This window comes from Lemur catta, chromosome 11 (assembly GCF_020740605.2).
Source record: "Lemur catta isolate mLemCat1 chromosome 11, mLemCat1.pri, whole genome shotgun sequence".
NCBI lineage: Eukaryota > Metazoa > Chordata > Mammalia > Primates > Lemuridae > Lemur > Lemur catta.
The window spans coordinates 40,054,844-40,081,981 of NC_059138.1; the positions used below are offsets into that span (position 1 = coordinate 40,054,844).

General features: G+C 40.3%; 1 protein-coding gene across 3 annotated transcripts in view; it reads left to right on the plus strand.

Moving 5' to 3' along the window:
- The first annotated feature begins 626 nt into the window (after positions 1-626).
- Positions 627-27,138, plus strand: part of SLC26A5 (solute carrier family 26 member 5) — a 31,105-nt gene continuing 4,593 nt past the window's right edge. The window contains exons 1-13 of one of the 3 annotated variants that reach the window (XM_045564271.1): positions 627-831; positions 1,314-1,453; positions 6,876-6,986; positions 8,091-8,257; positions 9,160-9,324; positions 11,208-11,360; positions 14,651-14,733; positions 19,594-19,741; positions 21,135-21,248; positions 22,079-22,156; positions 23,310-23,405; positions 23,613-23,719; positions 26,712-26,781. In XM_045564271.1, the coding sequence (XP_045420227.1) occupies positions 680-831; positions 1,314-1,453; positions 6,876-6,986; positions 8,091-8,257; positions 9,160-9,324; positions 11,208-11,360; positions 14,651-14,733; positions 19,594-19,741; positions 21,135-21,248; positions 22,079-22,156; positions 23,310-23,405; positions 23,613-23,719; positions 26,712-26,781 (1,584 nt within the window). In that variant the 5' untranslated portion in view covers positions 627-679. Of the gene's footprint in view, positions 832-1,313; positions 1,454-6,875; positions 6,987-8,090; positions 8,258-9,159; positions 9,325-11,207; positions 11,361-14,650; positions 14,734-19,593; positions 19,742-21,134; positions 21,249-22,078; positions 22,157-23,309; positions 23,406-23,612; positions 23,724-26,711; positions 26,782-27,138 lie in introns of those variants that run through there. The other 2 variants (XM_045564273.1, XM_045564274.1) reach the window with 2 other exon arrangements.

The following is a 27,138-nucleotide window of genomic DNA, read 5'->3' on the forward strand; positions in this document are numbered from 1 at the left end:
GGTGATTTACAACTCCTCTTACATGGACCTAGAGGCAACTGACTGTGGTATTTAGCCATTCAACTTAATATGAGTTTTTGTTACCCACTTATTGCCCTCGGAGAAAATAAGTCACGTTTGTTTTTTGTTGATTTTTATTTTATTTTATTTATTAGTGCGAACTATACACAGAACAACATGTTAGGTGCTCTGAGGTGTCCAGAAAAGGCCTCAGAAGAACTTAGAGTACTGTAAAGAAGAGGTATTTAGAAATAGTCATCAGTAGGATTTTGGCACCTGAAATGGGATTTTGGCAAGGTGTGGTGGCTCACACTTGTAATCCTAGCACTTTGGGAGGCTGAGATGGGAGGATTGCTTGAGGCCAGGAGTTCGAGACCAGCCTGGGCAACACAGAGAAACCCTGTATCTTCAAAAAATAAAACAATAAATATAGCCAGGCATGATGGCTAACACCTCTAGTCCCAGCTACTCAGGAGGCTGAAGCAGGAGGATCGCTTGAGCCCAGGAGTTTCAGGCAGCAATGAATTATGATCAAGCCACTGCACTCCAGCCCAGGCAACAAAGTGAGATACTGTCTCAAAATATGATAATAAGATAAAATAATGGCGTTTTTCTTTTTCCCTTAGTTACACTCAAGAAATGCTTGTCTACTGCTGTTGATGAATAATTTCAGAGGACTATGGATCATGCTGAAGAAAATGAAATCCTTGCAGCAACCCAGAGGTACTATGTGGAAAGGCCTATCTTTAGTCATCCGGTCCTCCAGGAAAGACTACACACAAAGGACAAGGTTTCGGATTCCATTGCGGATAAGCTGAAACAGGCATTCACGTATGTTGTATTTTAACCTATTTCCTTTATTGTATCATTCAGTTATGAGAGAAGCAAGGTCAAATGTGTAAAGAAAATCTGTTTAGTGAAGTGGAGTAAAAATGAATGGTGAGCCCTCGTGATTTGCAAAGCTGTTCACAATGGTTCAGTCAGTGTTAGATATTTGATTGAACACAAGCTTCATCATGTATTTCACCATGTTTATTGAATTCCTACTATGCCTTACATCTGTGTAAACAACTCACTTTTTAATTCTCTACCCATCTTCAAAATACCCATCTCTTCCCTTTGTCTCCAGGAATGTTCCAGCCACTTTGTCTTTTTCCCCACCCTGACTCCTATACCCCATTTGGCAACATCTTGAATAACCAATTGTGAATTTTTTCTTATTCTTGGATATGAGGAAGGGAAAACGCTTTGGTGTGAATCCTACAGAGATGTTCCTCATATGACTTTACCTCTGTTTTTCTTTGTCCTCCCAGATGTACTCCTAAGAAAATAAGAAATATCATTTATATGTTCCTACCCATAACGAAATGGTTACCAGCATACAAATTCAAGGAGTACGTGTTGGGTGACTTGGTGTCAGGCATAAGTACAGGAGTACTTCAGCTTCCTCAAGGTTAGTAGAATATATTTCTTTCTTTTTTTATTTTCCTTGTTACCATCTCCTCAAACAATTGCTTGACTTTGTTTCTGCTTATTTCATCATGACTATAAATTCATAGTTTTCATCATATCATTCTAGTAATCTTTACCTGTCTAAAGGGATTCTTCAGAAACACTTAACCCTTAAAAAGTCCCAGAGATATTGATAGTAGAAAATGGTGATACTGTTTGCAGATCAGAACATAGATTGGGCATTATCTTACCTCTTGCTAAGTCAGTCAGTCACTCAGTGAACATTTTGTTGTGGTTGTTGTTAAGGTTCTTGGCTTCCAAGTCCATGTCCTAATTACAAGGGTCTACGATACACTGAATTCCTTTGCTGCTCTGTAATTTTATATGGGATATAAGAACTTAAGAAAATATTCATTAATTTATTCATCTAAACAATTATTAAGCACCTGCCAAGCTCTCCCTGTCCTCATGGATCTACTAACCAATCAGGGAGTGAGGCATGAAGCAAATAAAAGCACATATAGATTTTTAACTACAAGTGATGATAAACACTAGGAAGGAAAAGACAGGTTACTATAAGATAATAATAGACAATCTAATTTAAGTAAGGAAGTCACAGAAACCTCTTTGAGGAAGTGAGATTTGAGCTCAGACCTGAGGCAGGTTGAGAATGAGAGAAAAAGCATTTCAGGCAGAAGGAATAGCATGTGTGAAGGCACAGAGTAGGGAAAGAGCTGGGTGTGGCTCGCAGCATTAACAGGAAGGCGGTGTGCTGGGCATGCAGGGAGCCGGGGAAGTAGCTGGCGAGGCAGACAGAGGCCTGCAGAGCCTTCTCGGGCCACTTTTGGATTTCATTCTGAGTGCAGTGAAGAGCTGTCAAGGGTGTTTTTCACTTGGGTTCTCTGTGTCAGAGGTCACTGAGACTGCTGTGTGGGGAATGGGTTTGGTTGCAGGGAGGGGAGGGACCAGAACAGGTGTGGGGAGACCAGTTAGAGGTGACAGTGTCTCAATGTAGCAAAGGTGATAATGGCTTGAGCAGCTCTAGGCCAGCTGGCCAAAAATCTATTCCCTTCTAGCCAGCTTCCCAAAAATTAATTTGTCAAAACAGTCTCTTCCTCTAATGTCAATTAGCTGAGTTTTTAATTTTCCAAGTGATTGATTTACCAAATTTATTAAACAAAAATCTTAAACCAGGTTTATGAAAGTTTCCCACAACCATTTTGGTGCCATCACCAAAGAGAAAGGGACAGATTTGAAGGCAGGTGGAAAGGCAGGGGAAGGTGCAGATAAGGACCTAGTGTCTGAAGTGGGAAACAGAAGCTCAACTGACATGCAGTGAAGTTGGACTGAAAACGCTGCAGGAAATGACTGCCTTGACTTTGTGAACTCATACTCAGAGAAATCCTCAGGATTTTGCCTGGTTGGGATTTCATAGTCATTTCACAAACTTATTTTCAACCAGTAGACCTTCTATCTTGAACTAGGATGATGGCTGTAAAAATGGAAAGAATTGGGAAGATATGTGATATATTGTGTAGGTAGGATCGGCAAGACTGGCTGTTGGATTCATTTAGGGAGAACGAGGGAGGAGGGCATGCCGAGACTAACATTAAGGTGGCTGACGAGTTGGATGTGGGTATGGGGAGGAAGAGGAGTGGTCAAGTATGACTCCCAGGTTTCTGTTTCAAACACCTGGGGGATGGAGGTACCAATTGCAGACAAAGATCACGGGAATGGAATTAAAGGGTAAGTTTGAACATGTTAAATCTGAGATCCTTGTGAGAGAGACAAGTAGATATTTCATATTTATATTTAATATGTGGTGGGCTCAAAAGAGAGGTATGGACTTAGAGATAGCACTTCGGGAATCTTTAACCTATGGATAGCATTTAAGCCATGGCAATAGGCCAGGGCACTTAGGGAGAGTGTGGAGTGGAGTGAAAAAAGAGGGAGCCAAGATTAATCTCTCCTATATTAAAGGCCAAATAGAGAAGGAGGAACCAGCAGAAGAGACAGAAAAGAATTATCTGGAAAGGAGAAAGGAAAACCAGGAGTGTGTGGAATTACAGAGAGGAAGAAATTATTTTAAAACAGGGAATGATCCAGTAGGTCAAACACTGCTGAGGCATAGATCATCCCACAGTCAAATTGTATTAAAAAAGGTATTTTTCTGCCCATAATTAATGAAGATGGATATATATGAAAAACAAAATATAGCAAAGATAGAGATCTGATAGAAAATAAATTTCTTGTGATTGATAAATAATTTAAACTACTAAAAAGATTTTTCATTAAGCATGCAGGATTGAATGCATGCTTTTATCTCTAATTGGCTTGAAATCCCAACAGTCTGGGAAGGGAATATGGTATAAACTAGCAAGGACAAAGAATATGAGAGAGGAGACACAGTGGAACAGAAAAAAGAAAAAGAAAAACAGCAAGCAGATGGACAAGTGACAACTGAATTATCAGAGTGGAGGAGGCTGAAATGTAGGTACCTACTCTACAGAACACTGGGAAATTGGAGACTTCAAGTATTGTCAAAGTTGGGAGTTAGATGACTAAAAGCAAGAGAACTGGTTGAAAGTCTGTGCAATAAGTAGCACGTAGGCACTCAGGTCCCCACACCTACACTGCGCAGTGGATGGTAGGGTGAAAATACTGAGAGATGTCAGGAGGATTAAGTCAAGTCTGCACACTGAACTATGAGCAAACAAAGGCTGCTCCCTTGCCCTGCTCAGCTGCAAAGTGCCTGCAAGAAGATTTAGAGGCCACGGCAGATGGTATCCTATAAAAGACCTGTAGTGACAACTGAGGTCCCCCAACGAAAATGCTGGCTGGCCACCCAGTTGCCCTACAGTAAGGCCCACCAGTATACAAAATGAGCCAATGCACATGAGGCTTCAAGAAAACAGAGACCAGGGCCAAGCACAATGGCTCACACCTGTAATCCTAGCACTTTAAGAGACTGAGGCAGGAGGACTGCTTGAGGCAAGGAGTTTGAGACCAGTGAGCAAGAGCAAGACCCTGTCTCTACAAAAAAATAGAAAAATTAGCCCCGTGTGGTGGTGTGGGCCTGTAGTCCCAGCTGCTCAGGAGGCTGAGGCAGGAGGAACACTCGAGCCCAGGAGTTTGAGGCTGCTGTGAGCTATGATGATGCCACTGCACTCTAGTCAGGTGATAGAGCGAGACCCTGTCTCAAAAAACAAAAAGAAAAGAAAAACAGAGACCAAACCACACACACAAAAAGGAACTCACTGGGAACAGAAGTAATGAAGAGGACAAAATTTAAAACTTTAAAACCATAATATCCTTAAAGAGATATAAAAACATAATTGAATCCATGAAACAAGAACAGGATGCTATTTTGAGAAAGAACACTCAGAGAACAAGAAAGAGCTCATAGAAATTTAAAAAACATGATAGCTAGAATAAAATATTCAGTTGGAGAGTTGGAAGATAAAGTAGAGGAAATCTGGAAGTAGAAGAAGTTAAATAAACAGATAATAAGGGAGAAAAGATAAGAACACCAGAGGATCAATCCTGGTGTCCATCATACATCTAAGTAGAAGTTCCAGAAAGAAAGAAGAGAGTGGACAGAAGGGAAAAATTTATCAAAGAATAATCTCCAGAATTGAAAACTGAGAGATTCCTTGATTTTCAGACTGAGAGGAATCATTAAGTACCCAGAAGAATAAATGAAAAATAAAACAAGGCATATCATAGTACAATATCAGAATACTAGGGATCCCAAAACTTTCTAGAAAGGAAAAAGTCACATAACTATAATATGACATAACTAATGAAAAGCTGACAAGGTAGACATAATAGAAAGTTAATGGTTTGTATCTAAAATTGATAAATTAAGAAATAGCAACCCAGACATGTTATCTAGAACAAAATTTCTCAATGCTGCGTCACTTAGGTTGTTGGTATAGGACGACTGTAGGATGCTTAGCAGCATCCCTGGCCTCCACCCCTGCAGTAGGAACCCCCCCACCTCCCCAGCATAACAATTAAAAATTGCCAAATGTCCCCTGGGGGCAAAAGCACTCTCCATTGAGAACTGCTGACTTAGGGAAATGGAGGAAAATAGCAGAAAACCAGCTAGTAGAGCTGGAGGTGATTGCCTGTGAGCAGCAGAACCTGCAGAGGAGGGCGCAGAAAAGAGCTGGCTTTTCCTAAGAGCCTTTGAGTGGCACATGGCTTTTTAAACTGTATGCTTGCATTTCTTTGCTAGAAATAAATTTTTTTTTTAAAAAGACAACATTTGGATGACCATATTATTATGTATGAAGTAGGTATCCGCTTTCCTAACTCTTTTTTTGCTAAAGGTTTTTTTTCTTCACAGCATAACAGTGCATTAAGTGAGTTTTCCAGTTGTCCCAGAAACTTGGCTGAGTCCTGAAAGCTGGGGACAAAGCGTGCTTGTTGCCTGCACATTCTAAAGGGGGGTGCAAGACAATCTATGCAAAACTATGAGTTAAAGATGCCCAGACTCTCTCTTTAGTGCATCACTTCAACAAAATATACGAGGGAATGAAAAGATTGACATAAGATTTGGAATGAGAATTTTCTAGAGAAGCTAAAGTCCTATGCATTTCCACTTCACCTAAAGTCAAGGAAGGAAGGACTGCAAGAGGGCAACTCTGAGCGTTGGACAATGTCTCCTGGAGTTTGCAGAGACCGCTGCCTGATTCTTGTGTGAAAAAAAAGTCTAGCAGCTCTAAAAAATTGTATTTAAAAAAAGTCTACAGGTAAAGGATGGTGTGAACTGTTCAGGACAACAGAATGAAGAGAGAGTTCTTCAGAGGGTGTGACCTGCACTTCCCAAGTTTCTTGGGGTAAAATGCCAAGCTTTCCCATTGAACAACTGGGTACCTTGGAAGGTCACCAGGCGTGGCTCATTTGAAAGGTACCTGCCCAAGAAGACTGCCTACAGGATGGTCATATGCCAGCAGAAAGATCCTGAAAGACTGTACCTTCTGATAAGGAGCTAAGGGGGGGGGGATCTAAGATTCAGGGGAGAGGGCATTACCTAAGCCAGGGAATAGTACAACGGGAGTTCCTTATTGCTAACGGGTCTCCGGAGAACTGACAAAAATGCCCTAGTAGAGGAGCCAGCATTTGTGCATCAACACCAGATTGCAACTGCACCTGTTAAGTAAGCTTTTTTTTTTGCCCTTATCTATTTTGCCAAAGAATAAAGCAGAAAAAATATCTGCCCACTGGCAAAAAGGAAAAGACAGGAAGACTGTCTCAGCTCGGACTCTGCAAGCAGCAGTGTGGGATTACATGTGGGATTGGGGTGGAAGAAAGGCAGGTTTCACTTGTTCATCAGAGGTAAAGAACTAAAAGGAAAATACATGTAACCCCTCTGTTTTCTAATGATCTCCCCATTTCTGTTTGGTCTCATCCCACAGGCTTAGCCTTTGCAATGCTGGCAGCCGTACCTCCGGTATTTGGCCTGTACTCCTCATTTTATCCCGTCATCATGTATTGTTTTTTTGGAACCTCCAGACACATATCCATAGGTAAAAGCTTGTACTTGATATTCTAGTACCTTTTCTTTTGGGTTTCCAAGATTTGTAATGTGCCAAAGAAATAGCATGGTGGTTATTAAAAATCTGCTTAATAACTTTTGTTACTGTATACACAATAGGTGCTTTAAAAAAAATACATCCTTCTTAAGATTTCTAGAACTTATGACTTTCTTATTATCTTGGGAATGATTTTTTTAAAAAGACCATTTTCTTGTGGAAAAGAGCAATTGTTGAAATCTGTAAAATGAGATACATGCTTTATTTCTTAATATAACTTGCATCTGATTTTTCTTTTAATAGTAGTACTTCAAGTTCCTAATTACTATGCATGTATTTCATTCATCACGTTTTAGTCTCTGAATTGTACATGTTTTCTCTTTAGTTTTTCAAATGCATATGGATTTCATGATAGTGTTGTTGCTACCACCATCAAACACACGATGTTTCAAATATCTATTGCTGGGTAACAAATACCCCAAAATTTGGCAACTTAAAACAACAAGCATTTTATTATCTCTCACAGTTCCTGTAGGTCATGATTTGGGAAGTGCTAGTCTGGACTTCCACCTCCCTTCTTCCTCCCTCTATCCTCTCTTCCTTCTCCCTCTCTCCATGTAGTCCCAGGAATTCTCCATGTGGCCTAGTTGGAGCTTTCTTACACCTGGAGCTCAGGGCTCCAGCCCAAGTATTACAGCTCTCAGGTGGAAGCTGCATCACCTTTTATTACCTGGCCTCAGAAGTCACACAGTGTCACTTCCACTACATTTTTTTTTTTTTTTTTGGTTATTAACAAGTCACAAGCCCATCCAGATTCAAGGAAAGAGGAATTAGACTCCACCTCTTGATGGGGAGATATCAACGAGCATTTGTGGCATGGAAGATATTGTTGTGGTCATTTTGGAAAATACAGTCTGCACACACAGTTGCCCGCACCCCGGAGGCAGGATACTACAGGAAGGCAGTACAGTCTTCTTTCAAGGATGACTATTGACCTCACCTGTGTCCCTTGGTTTACTGGCACCAACCACACCAGGTACTCTGAAGGTAGTTTCCTTGGATCCCTAAACAGGCATCATTTGTGCTTCATTATTCCAGGTCCTTTTGCAGTTATAAGCCTGATGATTGGCGGTGTGGCTGTTCGATTAGTACCAGATGATATAGTCATTCCGGGAGGAGTAAATGCAACCAATGGCACAGAAGCCAGAGATGCCTTGAGAGTGAAAGTTGCCATGTCTGTGACCTTACTTTCAGGAATCATTCAGGTAAGACTCAAAGATGGGGAAATGGGCTCTCATTTGTTAATGTAATAAATACCTGTTGAGTGATCTCAGCTGGTCTTGCTACATGGCAGGCAGGGACAGCCAGCAGAACTCCAGAGCTCAGGGTTCATAGCATGCAGCAACACCAGTCCCACTGCAGGCCTCATTTACCACCAGGAATGACTAGTAAGCAAGCTTCAGTTGGCATATATATATATATATATATATATATATTTTATGAAGGAGTGGGGAGTGAGAAGGGGGATTCAATTTACCTTTTTTTTTTTTTTTTTTTTTGAGACAGAGTCTCATTTTGTTGCCCTGGGTAGAGTACAGTGGCATCATCATAGCTCACTGCAGCCTCAAACTCCTGAGCTCAAGCGATCCTCCTGCCTCAGCCTCCCAGGTAGCTAGGGCTACAGGCGTGCACCACGACACTCAGCTAATTTTTCTATTTTTAAGAGAGACAGGGTCTCTTGCTCTTGGTCAGGCTGGTCTCTAATTCCTGAGCTCAAGCAATTCTCCAGCCTTGGCCTCCCAGAGAGCTAGGATTACAACCATCATGCCCAGCCTGATTGGCTACTTTACAAAACCCAAAAGCAAGGCAAACTAGAAACAGCAGGATTGGTTAGTCCTGGGAAGAGGACATCCCTATGCTTGGAAGGAACAGCCAGGATTCATGCATGGTAGTTATGCCCCCAGCTCCATGGACAGGGCAGGCCTGAGTGTGGCCAATGCTCAGTGGGGCTCCAAGCTGCTTGATTGATTTGTTAGCTACTTACCTACTGCAGGTAAAAGTTTGTAGTGTTAGAAAGTGAACCAGAAAGAATTTTTAAACATGTTTTTTGTTGGTCATAACTTCCTGACCTATCATGTGATTTATTTGTTTCTTTGTCATTAAATAGTTTTGCCTAGGTGTCTGTAGGTTCGGATTTGTAGCCATATATCTCACAGAGCCTCTGGTCCGTGGGTTTACCACTGCAGCAGCTGTGCATGTCTTCACCTCCATGTTAAAATACCTGTTCGGAGTTAAGACAAAGCGGTACAGTGGGATCTTTTCAGTGGTGTATGTAAGTAAGCAACTTCCTGGCTTCCTGGTACCTCTTTTTATTCCCCCCACTCCCCACCACCTTCTCTTCTGTATCTCTTTTACCTTCAAGGCTCACAGTTCTTTTTTTTCCAAGAATTTCCATAAAAGGGAAAGATTCAGTTATTCTAAGGTTTTCTGAGAAAAGTACTACAAAGAAGATTAAACCTTAAAATCTCACTTTATTAATATGTGATATCACCTACTTCACAAGAAATTTTTTGCTAGGTCTTTTTTTTGGTAACTGCACCATCACTCCAGGTGAAGAGAGAGCTTTGTCTTATGACCAAATCATGTTCTTTTTGGAAACTAATAAATAATTTAAAGGCATAGTAGAACATATCTCTCTCAAAAACTGCTAACTCAAGCAGACAAAAAAAAAAAATAAGGCTATAAAAGACTGAACAAACATAATTAACCAGTTTAACAAAAAATATATAGACTACCCAACTCAGAGAAAATATAAATTATTTGCAAGCACTTGGGGAGGAATGATAATAACTGATCATGTTAAAACTTATGTGAGTTTGATCACAGATTCTAAAAATTCAGGATTTTTCACACAATGAAATATAATTAGAAATCAATAACTAAATATACCTTTAAAACCCCCATACAATTAGAAACCAAAAAACACATTTCTTTTTTTTAAGATCCATCATAAATTTTATTTTAATGAATGAAAGTGTTTGACATAGAATCACCTTTGTAAGCAAGTTTTGAGAACGTATTACTTAAAAAACACATTTCTAAATGACCCATGGATAAAGAAGAATTAGGAAATGATTAGAATTAATTGACACTGGAAGTATTATTGATACATATCAAAACTTCTGAGATGCTGCTAAAGCCATCCTTGGAAAGTAAGGCCTGTTGCCTTTGCAGGTATTAATGTGCCAGACACTGTGCTAGACACAGACAGCCAGCACTGAGCAGAACAGGTACAGCCCTTGCCCTTTGGAGCTTACAGCCCAGTGGGAGGACAGTTAGTAAACCATTAATTGCATGAACATGTAATTAATTACAATTTGTCTTAAGTGCTATAAAGAAAAGGTACAGGCTGCTCTGAAAGTTGAATTGGGAAACCTATTTAGATTAAGGGTCTAGGAAAGTCACTTTGAGGAATTAACTTTTTTGTCCTTGATTGACTAGAATGGAATCAACTGTAGGATATTCCCTAAATAACTAAATTCTTAGTTTCCCACAATAGCTGATAACACAGTTCTTGCTGTGAGACTTCTTGAAATGCCTTGTTACAAAGAAAATACAATATATGAGTACACCTGAGTATGCTCTAGGTATTGATAGGAAAGGATGGGTAGGAAGTCTACTTTATTTTGTTTTGAATGGGAACTGAATATATTTAAGGTACCCAAACCATAACCCTATGATATACTTAAGTGGTTTTCTTCTCTAACTCTCCAAACTTTGGCACTCTCTTGGCTTCAAAGTCCATCTGATTTCTCTTTCATCTGCTAAAAATAATTTCTCCTTCTTTGAGCTCCTAGAAGCTTTTCTATGTATTTGCCTATGGGGTAGTTTATTGATATCAACCCTTAATTCTTTCCTAATGCTCAGGACTCAGCTTCAGGGTTCTTTTTCTAAATTTTATAATATTACATTGAAACATCAGCATGTCACTGATGCTGTAAGATTGACAAAAATGACATCTGTGACAACTACTAAGTTGTATGTATGATGGGGTCAAATGCCTCCTAATTGGTGAAAACAACAAAGAGATTTCAGCCTGAGAACTTTTAACTAGAAATGTCCAATAAAGAGGGTGGCTGGTCTGAATGAGTGCACTAGAGTGTCTCCTCGAGGGGGATTTCTTGATGTAAACACCCAGTGTTCACTGTGTTACAGAGTACAGTTGCTGTGTTGCAGAATGTTAAAAACCTCAACGTGTGTTCTCTAGGCGTCGGTCTGATGGTTTTCGGTTTGCTGTTGGGTGGCAAGGAGTTTAATGAAAGATTTAAAGAGAAATTGCCAGCACCCATTCCTTTAGAGTTCTTTGCGGTAAGTCAACTCGAGGCGATGACATGTTCAACTTTAACAGCCCCATACACCTGTCTCTGTAAGGGATTTTGAAGTCGATGAAAGAGGAACAGGGAGTTAAAGGATCTTTTTTTCTCTTAGTTCTGCCGGAAGGAGGTTAGAATTTGTCAAAGGGAACTCTTAAAAATTCACTGGAAAAAAAGTAAAAAGACTGGCCGGGCGCGGTGGCTCACGCCTGTAATCCTAGCTCTGGGAGGCTGAGGCGGGTGGATCGCTCGAGGTCAGGAGTTCGAGACCAGCCTGAGCAAGAGTGAGACCCTGTCTCTACTAAAAATAGAAAGAAATTATCTGGCCAGCTAAAAATATATATACAAAAAAATTAGCCGGGCATGGTGGCTCATGCCTGTAGTCCCAGCTACTCGGGAGGCTGAGGCAGTAGGATCGCTTAAGCCCAGGAGTTTGAGGTTGCTGTGAGCTAGGCTGATGCCACGGCACTCACTGTAGCCCGGGCAACAAAGTGAGACTCTGTCTCAAAAAAAAAAAAAAGAAAAGAAAAAGCATCGAAACTTAGATGATTTTTAAAATATAGGTCAAGACCATACATGAAAATTTTAACATTATCCCTGAGTGATGGGATTATGGAGCATTTGTTTTTCCCAACTTTTTATTGTCTAATTGTTTTGTAAAGCGCACATATTACTTTAATAATCTGGAAAAAAATAAAGCTGTTTCCATTTTGAAAAGACAAACATTCCCAAACTTTCTCAGTTCCTTAGCAATCCTAAACCAAAAGAAATACCTCACAGTTCCATTTACGAAGTTGTTAGGTCCAAACACCTTAATATGTATTTATGACTAACAACTTAGTAGCTATTTGTAAAAATATGGACATGAATTGGAATAAAAAGTATTTTATTATGGTCTTAAGTAACTGCTGTTATTTATTCCTGGAATGTGTGTGCCTGGTGGGCACTGCACAAATCCTCACAGCTCAGAATCAGACTGGACACTGCTACCCTCATTTCCTATGCACATGGATTTTTGCATGTTTCCTGCTTCTTAATTACAGCTATCACTCAACACCCAGCTTTCAAAGATACGGCGTTACTGAAGGGAACACAATGTAAACTGATGTTCAAACTGTGAACTACCTCCAGCTAGAAGTTTGCACAGTGTCCAACAGATGTCACTGTTTCCCTAGAGACCTTATAATATCCAAAGTGTCCCTATGGTTGGCCCCCTCCATCTATCTCCTTTGTGCATGTGTGGGAGCCACAAGGATAAAAAATATAAAGTATGGGTGTCTGATCCAAATTTAGCAAAAAGTTCCAGCTATGAAAACTAATGGCTGGTATAGTTCATCAGGAAGCCAATCCTTTCCATCCTTTTCCATGCCTTGGTCTTATCTACTTTGTATTATTAATATTACCTTTTAACAAGCAAAAAAAAAAAAAAGGTTATCACGTTTAAAACCTCTTCTCTCACTGGGGCTGAGCGCAGAGTTCCTGTTTCCACTTGGAGGTACAGCACGAGGTTCTGAGTACCTTTGCATGGGAAAGAAGGCAGGCAAGCTATAATTATGAAGAAAATGATGAAGATTGCGTCTCCCACCTTGGGTTACTAATTCTGTTTCCCGGTTCCCTTTAAAAAGTCCTTCCTGTGTCTTAGGGGAATGGTTTTTTCATAATTCTATCATTGTAATTATAGTCTTCCAATAATACCTTAAACCAGTGATTTTAAACTTCTTACCTAAGTGCTCCTTAGCACAGTGGAGAAAGAAGTCATATTGGAAAGTTTGGGGACTATTCTTTTTTTTTTTTTTTTTTTGGGGACAGAGTTTCACTCTGTTGCCCAGGCTAGAGTGAGTGCCGTGGCGTCAGCCTAGCTCACAGCAACCTCAAACTCCTGGGCTTAAGCGATCCTCCTACCTCAGCCTCCCGAGTAGCTGGGACTACAGGCATGCACCACTATGCCCGGCTAATTTTTTCTATATACTTTTTTAGTTGGCCAGATAATTTCTTTCTATTTTTAGTAGAGACGGGGTCTCGCTCTTGCTCAGGCTGGTCTTGATCTCCTGACCTCGAGTGATCCACCCGCCTCGGCCTCCCAGAGTGCTAGGATTACAGGCATGAGCCACCGCGCCTAGCCTGGGGACTGTTCTTAAGCATGAAATTTATTTTTCTATCATAAAAATGTTTTTTGAGTTTTGAGTTCTCTTTTATAATATCTCTGTGTTGATAGGAAAACAATGATTTAAATATTTACCACTGCATAAAATTGATTCAGTGGTAAATAATTGGCTCCAGGAACTTGAGCCATACTTATCCTGTGGGTTTTAATATTCTAGGTACTCTACCAGTTTGAAATGCACAAAAAAATGCAATTAAGGTGGAAAACCATAATTGCCACAAACAGAAAAGGGCCCTTCCATTAAAGGGGCCCAAAATACCCATGCCGTCGGTCTCTTAGGCTGCTGTTTCTGATAATAAACTTGCCTTATTATTGCTTTCCTGCAGCAACCGCCACTGTGAAAGACTGGCACCCTTCCCTGGCCGGCCACTATTCCTTCTCTCCTGGATAACCCACTCAGAAAACTCTAACAGCAATAGTTCCTGGGGATGAAACAAATTGCTATGTCACCTTCTATTATCTGTTATGGTTTTCTTCTTGTAGCTCACTAAGGGTTGCACTTCCCACTCCAAGTAAATCTATGGCCTGACAATCCAGGATGCCCTTATGTACAGTGACAGTGTGACATGTGCTTCCACTCTGATCCTGACTCTAGCTGAAATGGCGAAGACGACTATGGGGTGCTGGTGGAGACCTCTAACCACACTCGTGCTGCCGTTCTGGAATCAGGGTCAGCAGGGGATTCTAAATCCAAACGTACATTTTATAATGATACGCTGACATTGTACCACCATTTACATACACATTTGCCTATCCTTTATTCATAATATCTTGGCCAGAGATTCATTTCACCTCCCCCAAAGGCAAGGTCAACTTCTGAGAGGTTTTATGGCCTCTTTCTAGTTGCATTCAACCAGCCAAACACCTCAGCAGGGAACAGAATAAAGAAAGAAGAAAATTCCAGCCCACAAAGAAACTGTAGAGTCCCTTTTAATTATGTGGGGTAGAGTCATTAAGAGAAGTTAGAATTACTGGAAGCTAAGAATAATAATTCTTTTTAAATTGGAATGTTAAAAATGAGATTTTCAAATTTGGCTTGGCTAACAAATTCTTTGAAGCTTATTGTTGTGGCATTTGAATATTCATTTCTAAAGGTGCACTTGGATTTGTGTCTGTTTTAGGTGGTCATGGGAACTGGCATTTCAGCTGGATTCAACTTGAAAGAATCTTACAATGTGGATGTCGTTGGAACACTTCCTCTGGGGTAGGAAAATATTATTTTAAGTAACAGTGTGACTTGAATAATCAATGGACCTGTTGTTTCTAACTCCTGCTTTAGTGTTCTTAAAATGAAAAATAATCTTTTTTCTTCTACATATCAAAAAGCAGAGGGTTTTAGGGGTTTTGTGTGTGTGTGTGTGTGTGTGTGTGTGTGTTTATTGTAAAAAAAAAAAAACAATTTACCATCTTAACCATTTTTAAGTGTACAGTTCAGTGGTGTTAAGTATATTCACATTATAAGGACTTTTTTTATCTTGCAAATCTGAAACTCTGTATCCGTTAAACAACAACTTCCTCTTTCTTCCTCCTCTGAGACCCTGGTAACTACCATTCATCTTTCTGTTGTTTTGAATATGACTGCTGTAGGTACCTCATAAGTGGAATCATATGGTATCTGCCTTTTTGTGACTGGCTTATTTCACTTAGCATAATGTCCTCAAGGTTTATCTGTATTGTAGCATGTGGTAGTACTCTCTTCCTTTTTTAAGGATGAATAATATTCCATTGCATGTATATGATGTATTTTATTTCTCCATTCATCTATCGATGAGCATTTGGGTTGCCTACACCTCTTGGCTGTCACAAATAGTGCTGCTGTGGATATGAGTGTGCAAATATGTCTTTGAGACCCTACTTTCAGTTATTTTGGATATATACCCAGAAGTAGGATTACTGGATCTATTTTTAATTTTTTTGAGGAACCTCCATACTGTTTTCTGTAGCAGTTGTACCATTTTACAATCCCACCAACAGTGGCAAGTGGTTTTTTGTTTTGTTTTCTTAAACAGTTTTTAAAATCTCTCTTTGAGTGATATAAGCAAAAGCAAAAAAGCCTAAATCCTAGCCTGCCACTTACTAGCTGTGTGACATTGGGCAGGTCACTTACCCTCCCAAAGCCTGTTTCCTCTCCTGCCTCGTGGACATAGTAATTTATCTCAGGCAGCTGTGAGGGCTGCAGGAGACAGTGTATGTGGAGCAGTTAGGGTAGCACCCGGCACACACAGTAAGCACTCAAGACATGTTAACTGAAAGTTCTGAGGCGTGTTATTTCAATGAGTTTTCTAGTTTCAAATCATTGTTACTTCTTCCTTTATGTTATCTAACTCTGCATTTTTAAAATGTATTATTCTCTTTATATTTGAAGGAGCAAGAGTGACTACTTCACTCTGTCCCTCTCCATCACTCTCTGGCTATCTCTCTGTATCTCTTGGTGTGTCTCTGTCTCCCCATCTTGTGTACTGGCTCTCTGTCTCTATCTCTCACCATCCGCTTCTCTTTCCCAAAGGACAGAGTCAGACATCTTCTCAGATGTTGGACATGGATGGAACCTGGCATCTTCCTTCAGGCCTTGCCCTCCAGTCCCATCCAAGAGTCTTCCGGGACACGGAGGGAGCAGAGGTTGCTCTTTAAGCCAAAGCTCACACTCCAGAGCAAGTGTTGAAGGAGGAAGTGTGCACTCTACTTTGAAATGTCAAAACAATAAATGGGTGTGATGAACATGTTACTTATAATGATTTAATGTAAAGCTGTAACACGGTAATAACACCTTGCTTTTAGATTTGGACTTACAATTTATAAAATACTTTTATATCTATTATCTCAGTTGATGCTTATAATAACCCTATTGACAATATACATTATTATCCTCATTTTACAGAAAAGTTTATTTATTCTCATTTATTCGTCATGTCTATTGAATGCCTGTTATATACCAGGGACACAGCAGTTAACAAAAACAAATACACAAGCTAAACAGTGCTTGTCCTCGTGGAGCTTATATTCCACTAGTGGAGATAGACAGTTGAACAATAAGCAGATAAATAGTGAGAAGTACTATGAGAAAAAAGAGAAGCCAGGTAAAAGATAGGACAGACTGGAGTTTCTGTTTTCGGTAGGGTATCAGGGAAGGTGATATTTGAGAGATGTGAGTGAGGTTTAGTGACTCACTGGTGAGTTCCTGCCTGGACCCAGAACTCAGTCGTCTGATACCCAGGTGTGTGCTCTTTCCATTACCTCACACCTGGGTCGCTAACAAAGTTAGTAATGTGATAGACATTAGCCTTTGATTGGATCCAACAGATAATCCATTTCAGTTACTATTTACAAATAATTTGATTAAATGTGAAATGATTACACTTAAGAGTACTCCTTTTAAAAATATACTGATAGGCTGCATAACAGTAATAAGCTATTCAAATATACACACACACACACTGATAGGTTAAAATTGACATGTCATCATAATTTCTACTTAATACCTTCCTTTCCCTATTGCATTGTACTCAGATGTTGCTTTCCTTTTATATGTGAGAACTTAAAAAAAAAAAAAGAAAAGAAAATTTTACCTTTCTAGAACTTGGCTACCCAGAAACCTTATCTTTCTGGAACTTTGCCCAAAACCAAGTAGGTAACAAATACCTACCTACTTATCTGTGTACAATCATACTGTTTCAGTTATCTGTCTTATTGCTACATAATAAACCACCCCCAAAACAGTGGCTTAAAACAGCAACCATTAGGCCAGGCACAGTGGCTTACACCTGTAATCCTAACACTTTGGAGGCTGAGGTGAGAGGATCACTTGAGGTGAGGAATTCAAGACTGGTCTAAGCAACATACCAAGGCCCCTGTCTCTACAAAAAATGGAAAAGTTAGCTGGCGTGTCAGTGCATGCCTGTAGTCCCAACTACTCAGGGGGCTGAATCAAAAGGATTGCCTAAGCCCAGGAGTTGGAGGTCGCAATTAGCTACGATGATGCCACTGCACTCTAGCCCAGGCAACAGAGTGAGACCCTGTCTCAAAAACAAACAAACAAATAAAAACCCACAACAGCCATTAATTTGCTTATAATTCTTTAGTCTAAGTTGGGCTCAGCTGTGTGGTTCTTCTGCTGGTCTTGCTTGGGGGTCTCTCATGCATCTGCAGATGTTTGAAGATGTGACTGGTGTTGGAGTATCCAAGAGGGCTCCACTCACATGTCTGATACCTCAGCTGGAGTGGCTGGAACAGCTGAGGGCTGGCTGGCATCATCTCTAAGCATGATGTCTCTAGCAGGGTAGCCAGACCTCTTTCCATGGTGGCTCAGGACAACAAGAAAGAAACACAGAGAATTTGCCAGGGCTCTTAAGGTACTCATATAGCCTCACTTCTATTACATTCTGTCAGTCAAAGCACATTACAAGGCCAGTCTAGGTTTAGCCAGAAGGAAAACAAATTCCACAGCTAGATGGGAGGAGCAGCATGCATGTACAAATATGAGAGAGGATGGGTTGGTGGCTGTATTTGAAAGCAGACTACCACACTTATCTGTACACACACTTATACTATACACTATGCTATATGCTATACTATACACACTTATCTATACACTTATCTATATACATACATAAAAACATACACATTGCAGTGTCCAGAAAGTGACAGTTTACTGCTAAAGATCCCAGTCATGCAATATATCCTTTGCAATGTATGTCTTTTGATTTTGGATACTTAACTTATTCCAAAATACATCCTTTTTTTATATCCTATTTACTCAGGCCAAAACCTGCTGTGAGGCCTTCCCTCTCAGCTAATGTGTGTACAGCAAAGTGCAAGGGAAAGATGACAAACTTTATGGTCAGACCCCCTAAGTTTGACTCTCAGCTACATCTTGGGCAAATTACTTAACATCTGTAAGCATCCATTTTCTCACCTAAAAATTAGGGTAATAATGGCACCTATCCAATAGGAGTGTTGTGAGGAAAAATGAGATGACCTATGCAAAGCATGTAGCACATAGTCTAGCCCTAATAGATGTTAGGTTTCTTTCCCTTTCTCCCTGCCCTCTCCTTATCCAATAACTTGAAACATCCCTTCTGTCCCTGTGCTATGACATATTAACCAAATACGTATAGAGAGACAGTTTCTTGGTGGTTTTGTTATATTAATAAACTGACCTTGGGCAAATCACTTAACCTCACTATACCTCATTTTCCTCACCTGTAAAATAGGGATTATTATGGTGTCTAGTTCACAGGACTATTGGAAATAATTAAATGAGCACAGAACCTGGCACAGAGGAAATACCTAATAAATGGTTGTTATGGTAATAATTATTATTGTGTATCAATTAAATGATTATTATTTAGCCTAGTGCCTTTAATTGGAGTAGAATGCCTTTGAAAATCCCTATCCCCTTCCCCCATAGCATTCTAAGGAATCCCTATTCTATTTCTTTAGGACACGGGTCCCAATCTATAAGAATGGACCACAGAAGCTGGGTTCCCCACTCTGGGGTTCCAGGAGTCGCACTTTTGGCTCCTTCAGATACACAGGATGCCCAGGCGTATAATCTGCTGTTCCTTTTCTGTGTTAGAAACTCAAAGGATAAGATCATGGGAAGATGTTACATCAAATAACAAGGGAGAGAAGTGTGTACCTAATGTTTCAAGGACAGTAATTCTCCTCTAAGACAGCCCTTGTCCAACACCCTCCCACCCCAAGACTTGAGTTTGAGTGTCTTGTGGCATCTGAGTACTTCTCTGATCCTCTCTTCTTCCTGGTTCTGTGTCTTACACCTGCCATCATTGTGCCGTGAAGTATGAGGTTACTCCTTTTATAAATAAAACAGCGTCTGATCTCTGCTGATAACCCGTCCAGGTAGAAAGCCACACTCTGCAGTTTGGGCCTGGAAAGAACCTCTCTCTGTCAAGGAGGGCCCTCTTTTTGCCAAACCAGAGCAAACAAGGATCCAAGCATTGATCACCTCATTTGTAGACAATGTCCTTCTAAATTGCTCCCATCTAGTCCCGTGTTTTTTCTCAGTGGTCACAACACCCGAGTTAAAGCCAGCTTGACTTTTCAGGCTACTGCCTCCAGCCAATCCGGACACCAGCCTCTTCCACCTCGTATACGTGGATGCCATTGCCATAGCCATCGTTGGATTTTCAGTGACCATCTCAATGGCCAAGACCTTGGCAAATAAACATGGTTATCAGGTTGACGGCAATCAGGTAAAAATCATCAATTTCCTGCAGATGGAACCATAGCAGTACAGTCATCGTGCTCTGTTATGGAAGGCACATGAACTAGGTTTATCGATCTTGGTAGAAAAACTTACTTGGGTGATGGATGTATTTGAAGCATGTATTTATTCAATTCTACATTTTTTTTCATTACTTATGAGCATTAGATAATCAGAACCCTGATGTACAGAGTCTTACCTCACCTAATGGGCAGGGGTCCACCTGGAAAGGTGAAATCTCCAATCTGAAGCTTATACTTTGTCAAACTCCTTTAGATGTTATCCCTATTTTTAAAGCTCACAGCCTGGAAGTAAAATATTTTTTCAGAGCCGTTTTTGTTCCACAGGAAGGCTTATCTTTATTCATTAAACTCTGGGTATATGATTCATCACTCAAACTCCACAGTATTCTCTTTGCTGCCTTGTTTTTGCAATGTAGCCACAAATAAGGTATTTAATCTAAACATCGTGAGCTATAATCTTGGCATGACAATGTCTGTTTTAACACCCTGTATGTTTCTAAGGAGAAACTAGATGTTCCACATTCATATGAAATACAATGATCAAACTAGAAATACCCAAAATACCCCTAAGAACAGGAGTCACTTGCCCCAAGAAGACACTGGCATATACTTGTTGAGTAATAGTCCAGACATTTAAGAGATGCCAATAGTCCTATACATCAAGAACTTTCTCTTGGCCGGGCGCGGTGGCTCACGCCTGTAATCCTAGCCCTCTGGGAGGCCGAGGCGGGTGGATCGCTCGAGGTCAGGAGTTCGAGACCAGCCTGAGTGAGACCCCGTCTCTACTAAAAATAGAAATAAACTATCTGGACAACTAAAAATATATATAGAAAAAATTAGCCGGGCATGGTGGCACATGCCTGTAGTTCCAGCTACTCGGGAGGCTGAGGCAGTAGGATCGCTTAAGCCCAGGAGTTTGAGGTTGCTGTGAGCTAGGCTGACGCCACGGCACTCACTCTAGCCTGGGCAACAAAGTGACACTCTGTCTCAAAAAAAAAAAAAAAAAAGAACTTTCTCTTAAACAAAACAAAACAAAACAAAAGAATCTGTCACCTTTTACTGCAGTTTTCTTTAAAAAAAAAAAAAAAGCATTATTTGTATAGGGAGTGTGTTTGGAAAGGAGGGGCTGGGCAGGAAGCACAGCATTTATCTCTAACAGTAAAAATTTTAAGCTTTTTTCCACCACCATAAAATATGCCGTAATTCCTGTTTTGAACTGATGCTAAACAAATTCTTATAACTGAAAAGAGATTGAAGAGACAGCCTGTACGGCTGAAAATGTGTATTAAAATGGGCTATCATGCTTTTCTTCCTGAAGAGCAACCTATCTCTTTTGTGTTTTCCTTCCACATGGAAAAGGAGCTCATTGCCCTGGGACTGTGCAATTCCATTGGCTCACTCTTCCAGACCTTTTCAATCTCATGCTCCTTGTCTCGAAGCCTTGTTCAGGAGGGAACCGGAGGGAAGACACAGGTGTGTATATAACAGGCCTCTAAGAACTGGTGATTTGGGTGGTGATTAAATTTTAATCTCTTGATTCTATTCTGAACCCAAACAAAGCTACTCTGCCTGCAGATCCATGCTCCAGTGAGCTGTGTAGTGAATCAGAGAAAGGCATGATTGGTTGAAGCGAATCACAAGGAACTGAATCTATAGGAAAGAGGTATATTCTCCAGTTAAATTGGAAAGTTATGCAACACTCAGCTACCAGTAAACCTCAAAGTTCAGACATGGGATGTTGTCATGAAAGCCTGAGACTGAGTGTGGGCAGGATGCCAGCACCATCCAATAGAACTTTCTGCAGTGATGGAAATATCACTGTACAATATGGCAGCCACTAGCAACATGACTCTTGAGTACTTGAAATGTGGCTAGTGCAACCAAGACCTGAATTTTAAATTTTATTTAATTTTAATTTTGTAGAACCTAAATGGCCACATGTGGCTAGTAGCTACTATATTGGACAACAAACCCTTATCTGAATTCTTTTGACCCTTATGGGTCCCAGGTTGACACCAGACTTCCTTCGCCATGTATCTGACAAGGGCATTTCAGTCAAGATATTTAAGCATTTCAGCTTCTGTTTAAAAGCCATAAGAAGAACCAAAACTGCAAAGAGAGAATGGGATGGAATTATAAGTTTATGTAATGGTTTATGTATAGGGTTGTGTAATAGTTCATTGCATTGGATCCGTATTTTCTTGATCTTCCCACAGTGATTATCCAAAGAATAAGACCAACCTGTACCCCACCTCTTGCTCAAGTCTCCTAAAAGCCCCTTCCATGTGTCTTCTCTCATTCAGCTTGCAGGTTGTTTGGCCTCGTTAATGATTCTGCTGGTCATATTAGCCACTGGATTCCTCTTTGAATCATTACCCCAGGTGTGTAATGTGGACTTGGTGTGAGGTTCTTCCATGTGTAGAGATGTTGTTGTTTTGTTTCTTTATATTTTTGTGGCTATACTAGGGATTTTTACTGTAACACTAGCAAGGTGGTATGAAAAAGGGCCAAAGCTAGGACCAAGATCCTGCTCCATAATCTACTGATAGATGCCCACAGGACCTTGGGAAAGCCATTTCAACTCTTGGTCTCAGTTTCCTTATCTCCAAAGTAGTTTGGACTGGCTAACCTCCCAGGTCCCTGTTCTCTTTGACCATCTATTTTTTTAATTAATTAATTAATTTATATTTTTGATACAGAGTCTTACTCTGTCACCCTGGGTAGAGTGCAGTGGCATCATTGTAGGTCACTGCAACCTCCAATTCCTGGGCTCAAGTGATCCTCCTGCCTCAGCCTCCTGAGTAGCTGGGACTACAGGTGTGCTCCACAATGCCCAGCTAATTTTTCTATTTTTAATAGAGATGAGGTCTCATTCTTGCTCAGGTTTGTCTCGAACTCCTGAGCTTAAGCAATCCTCCTGCCTCGGCCTCTCAGAGTGCTAGGATTACAGGCATGAGCCACTGTGCCTGGCCTCTTTGACCATCTATGACTTGATGCTTTCATTAAAAATCTGAAATGACCTACACTCATAAGACATTTATTTGCTGATATATTTAATCCAGTGGAGATCAGGAACAATAGAGAGTAGAGTAGGTTGTCGTTTATGCCTGTAATCCCAGAATTTTGGGAAGCCAAGGTGGGAGGATTACTTAAGACCAGGACTTTGAGACCAGTCTGGACAACATAGCAAGACCACATCTCTACAAAAATAAATAAATAAAAATACATATAACAAAAAAAAAGAAAATCATAATATAGGAAGACCATGGATGAAATAATTCATTGAATACCAAGTTTAATTCTGAACCTCTTGACCATCATGCAGGTTTGCTGCTAGGATATAAGCCTGGCTTTCCAAGGCCCATTTTAGCTAACCAAGTCCTGAAAATCCAGGTATTCATGGCTCCAAAGACATTATCAGTGCCACGTAGGAAGTGGTCAGGGAGAAGACGTGGGGAGGGCAGCAGGAGGACAATGAGCCAGCAAAGGGCTCTGGGACATGAGGAGAGGCATGCGGCCTGTGCTCTGTTTCAGGCTGTGCTGTCGGCCATTGTGATCGTCAACCTGAAGGGAATGTTTATGCAGTTCTCAGATCTCCCCTTTTTCTGGAGAACCAGCAAAATAGAGCTGGTAAGTAACAAAGGTGATGATTAGGTTAATGTGTCATAGCAGCAAATATGATTAGTGCTAATAAAAATGTGAGAAAGATAAGTTAACGCAGTCAGTGGTTATGTGCAGTATCCAGTTAGGTGAGGTGAAAGTAGCTTGTGTGTGTGTGTTTAATTCTTATGGAAGTTTTAACATGATTCTCCATAAAGCTTTCTGTCTTTTGTTTAGACCATCTGGCTTACAACTTTTGTGTCCTCCTTGTTCCTGGGATTGGACTACGGTTTGATTACTGCTGTGATCATTGCTCTGTTGACGGTGATTTACAGAACACAGAGGTGAGTGCCCAGATTGGAATGGGGGTGAGTGTCCTGGCTGAGACTACAATGTTGACTTAAAGTGTAGACTGAAGCTTGAATTGGTGAAAGTGAAGCCATTTCGTTTTTCAAGTTAGCCTGAGTAGGCGCTATAACATTCATGCAGCGTATTGACTAAATAAACAAAATGCCAAATAAAAAATTCCATATAATTTTGCCAAATGCTCTACTGTGTCACAATTTATACTTTCATCAATGATTTTTTTTTAAAAGAGCCTAATTTCCATCATCGTCTGTGCCATTCCCAGCCCAGTGCTACACTGGTTTATTTACCCTCTTCTGAGTGAACCACATTCTTGCAATTTGTTTTGGCACCAGGTGCTGACATGAGTTTTGATGACATGAAGCAAACTCTGACACCGTTATCATATGCAGTTCTCCAGTTGTCCCGTCTTCTACCCTGAACCATTATCCCATGGCATCTCTTCTGAACTGAGCCTGCTAGGGAAGGTATAAAATAACCTTTAAAAGGCTACCGTTGGCCAGGTGCAGTGGCTCATGCCTATTATCATAGCATGTTGGGAGGCCGAGGCGGGAGGATCACTTGAGCCCAGGAGTTTGAGGTTGCAGTGAGCTATGATGACACCACTGCACTCTACCCAGGGTGACAGAGTGAGACTGTCTCAAAAAAAAAAATAAAAGTGTTATTACTATTTACAATAAAGAAATCACCATAAAGATAAAAAGGAAACATTATGTGTCATAGCAATAGCCTAGACTTTAGACTCAGGCAATCCTGGGTTCAAGTCCTGGCCATACCTTCTGTAAATTCTGTGATTTTATGCAACCTCTCAGAGCCTTGATTTCTGCATCTGTAAAATGAAACTAATACTTGCCACCTCAAATAGTTACAGTAAGATTTAAATAAGAACAAGGCATGCAAAGAGCTAGCACAGCATCTGACGCATTCTACCCATTCAACCAATAACAGTGCCCTCTCCTCTTTCACACAAAGAGGAATGAAAATGAGATTAGTCTGGTTTTGCCTATAGTTGCACATCACATAATGGTTCTTAAAGGTTTTACTGTGATGTGTTGAAAGGGTGCTGGATGGGGATGTTGACCCTTTATCTGCAGAACAGCGGGATGCGCCCCGTGCTCTGGAGTAGGAAATGAGCATTTTCATCATTAAAAATGACATGAGAGGAAAATGTGAGATTAAGAACATGTAGGATTCTAAACTCAGGTTAAGAATGAAAAAATTCTAACACTGTTGCCCATTACTATCTAAAAGCTTTTCCCTTTGTTATGAAGAACATTATTTGAGGGAGAAAGAGAAGTATAATATTTTCTAAAAAAACTTACCCAATTTTAAAAATTATGACAAGAAACCATAAAATCGTATTTGGTAAAGAAAACAAAAAACAACAATAATCTCAAAAATTCTAGACTGTGGCTTGTTAAAGGATATAGATATTTTTAAACCATAATGTTCACCAAACCTCTGAGATAAAGAACTCTTGTATGTAATGATAGTTAACTAAAGTTGATTTTTTATGTTCTGTCCTATGTTGGTAATTTTAATGGGTCTTTGTAGCTTAGAGTTTGGACAACCAGCATTCAGGATACTTGTTTATTCTCAGCTGGCTTTTTCTGTAATTAGGACACACTTTCAGGATATGAGTAGTAGTGCATTAGCTTTGGCCTGTTGTTCCAAACACTCAGTTTCCCTCAGAGCATGCATAGTTAAGAGACAACCATTTCATTCAGCAAACACTTCCTGAATGCCTCTTCCATGCAGACACCAAGGGTGCCATAAATGAGATGGAGGTTTGGCTTCTGCCCCCGAAGAGGTAACAGTTTGGTCAGTATTATAAACATATTGACATACTGAAATAATTATACTCTTCATTGAATAGATATTTTTTTGAGAGCCTATTATGTTCCCAGAGAGATGCTAGACTCTAGGGATATTGTAGTAAATATGACATGGCCCTTCCCTTCATAGATATTGTATTCTCCTGGGAATGACAGACATGTAAAAATGATGATATTAGTAATGGTAGTGAGGCTGGGCACGGTGGCTCACGCCTGTAATCCTAGCACTCTGGGAGGCCGAGGCGGGTGGATCGTTTGAGCTCAGGAGTTCGAGACCAGCCTGAGCAAGAGCGAGACTCCGTCTCTACTAAAAAAATAGAAAGAGATTAGCTGGACAACTAAAAATATATAGAAAAAATTAGCCAGGCATGGTGAAACATGCCTGTAGTCCCAGCTACTCGGGAGGCTGAGGCAGGAGGATTGCTTGAGCCCAGGAGTTTGAGGTTGCTGTGAGCTAGGCAGACGCCATGGCACTCTAGCCAGGGTGACAGAGCGGGACTCTGCCTCAAAAAAAAAAAAAAAAATGCCAGAGTCTTTCATCCTGACCAGATTGTTTGTGTGGTATGGTGTGTGTGATGGGGGTCAGTGTGGGGTGTGTGTGTGTGATGCATATAGTCTGCATGGTGTGAGGTGTATGTGATGTGTGTGTACTGTGTGGAGTGTATGCATGTGTTTATGTGTGGTATGTGGTGTGGGTGGGTGTGTGTATATTGTATGTGGTATGTGATGTGTGTGTAGTATATATGCATATGTGTGTGGTATATAGTGTGTATACATTGTGTATGTGGTATGTAGTGTATGTGTATGGTGTGGTATATGTGTAGTATTATGCATGTGTGTGTGGTATGTGGTGTGTATATTGGGGTTGTTGGGTATATATTGTGTGTAGGTGTGTGCATGTGGTATATGAGTATGTGTGGTACATGTATGTGGCATGAGGTGTGGGGTATGTTGGGCTTGGAATAACACTGGGAATGTGATATACATGAAGCCCTTCTGCAAAGGGACTATATAAGGATCAAATATTCCTGAATTCACTAGAAAATCCTTACATGAGATGTAAACATACAAAACCTTATGTTTAAATCATACCACACCTCAACACAATGGTATTTAATATACTCTCTATCTCCAGTCCGAGCTACAAAGTCCTTGGACAGCTTCCCGACACGGATGTATATATTGATATAGATGCATATGAGGAGGTAGGACCTTTTTTTAATCATTTTAAAAGGTTGTGAGCATGTGATTTGATTGGCTAAGTACTGTTTTACCCAGGACAAAAAGTAGGGGTGAAGGGAGGGAAGTATAGTGCTCAAAGTGAGAAGTCAGCTCCAGTTGACTGTCTGGATTCAATTTTATAGTTTTTACTATGCATTAACTACTCAATTTCCTAATATTTATTTTTCCTCATTTTTAATGGGGATAAATATGTATTGTTGGAATTAAAGTATTTATTTGCAAAACACTGAAACCGAGAGGATGGTTTGTATGTGCATGGTTTTCTTCTCATGTGTTTATGATAAAATAGTAACTTTAACCATGTAAAGTACAGGTGGTGG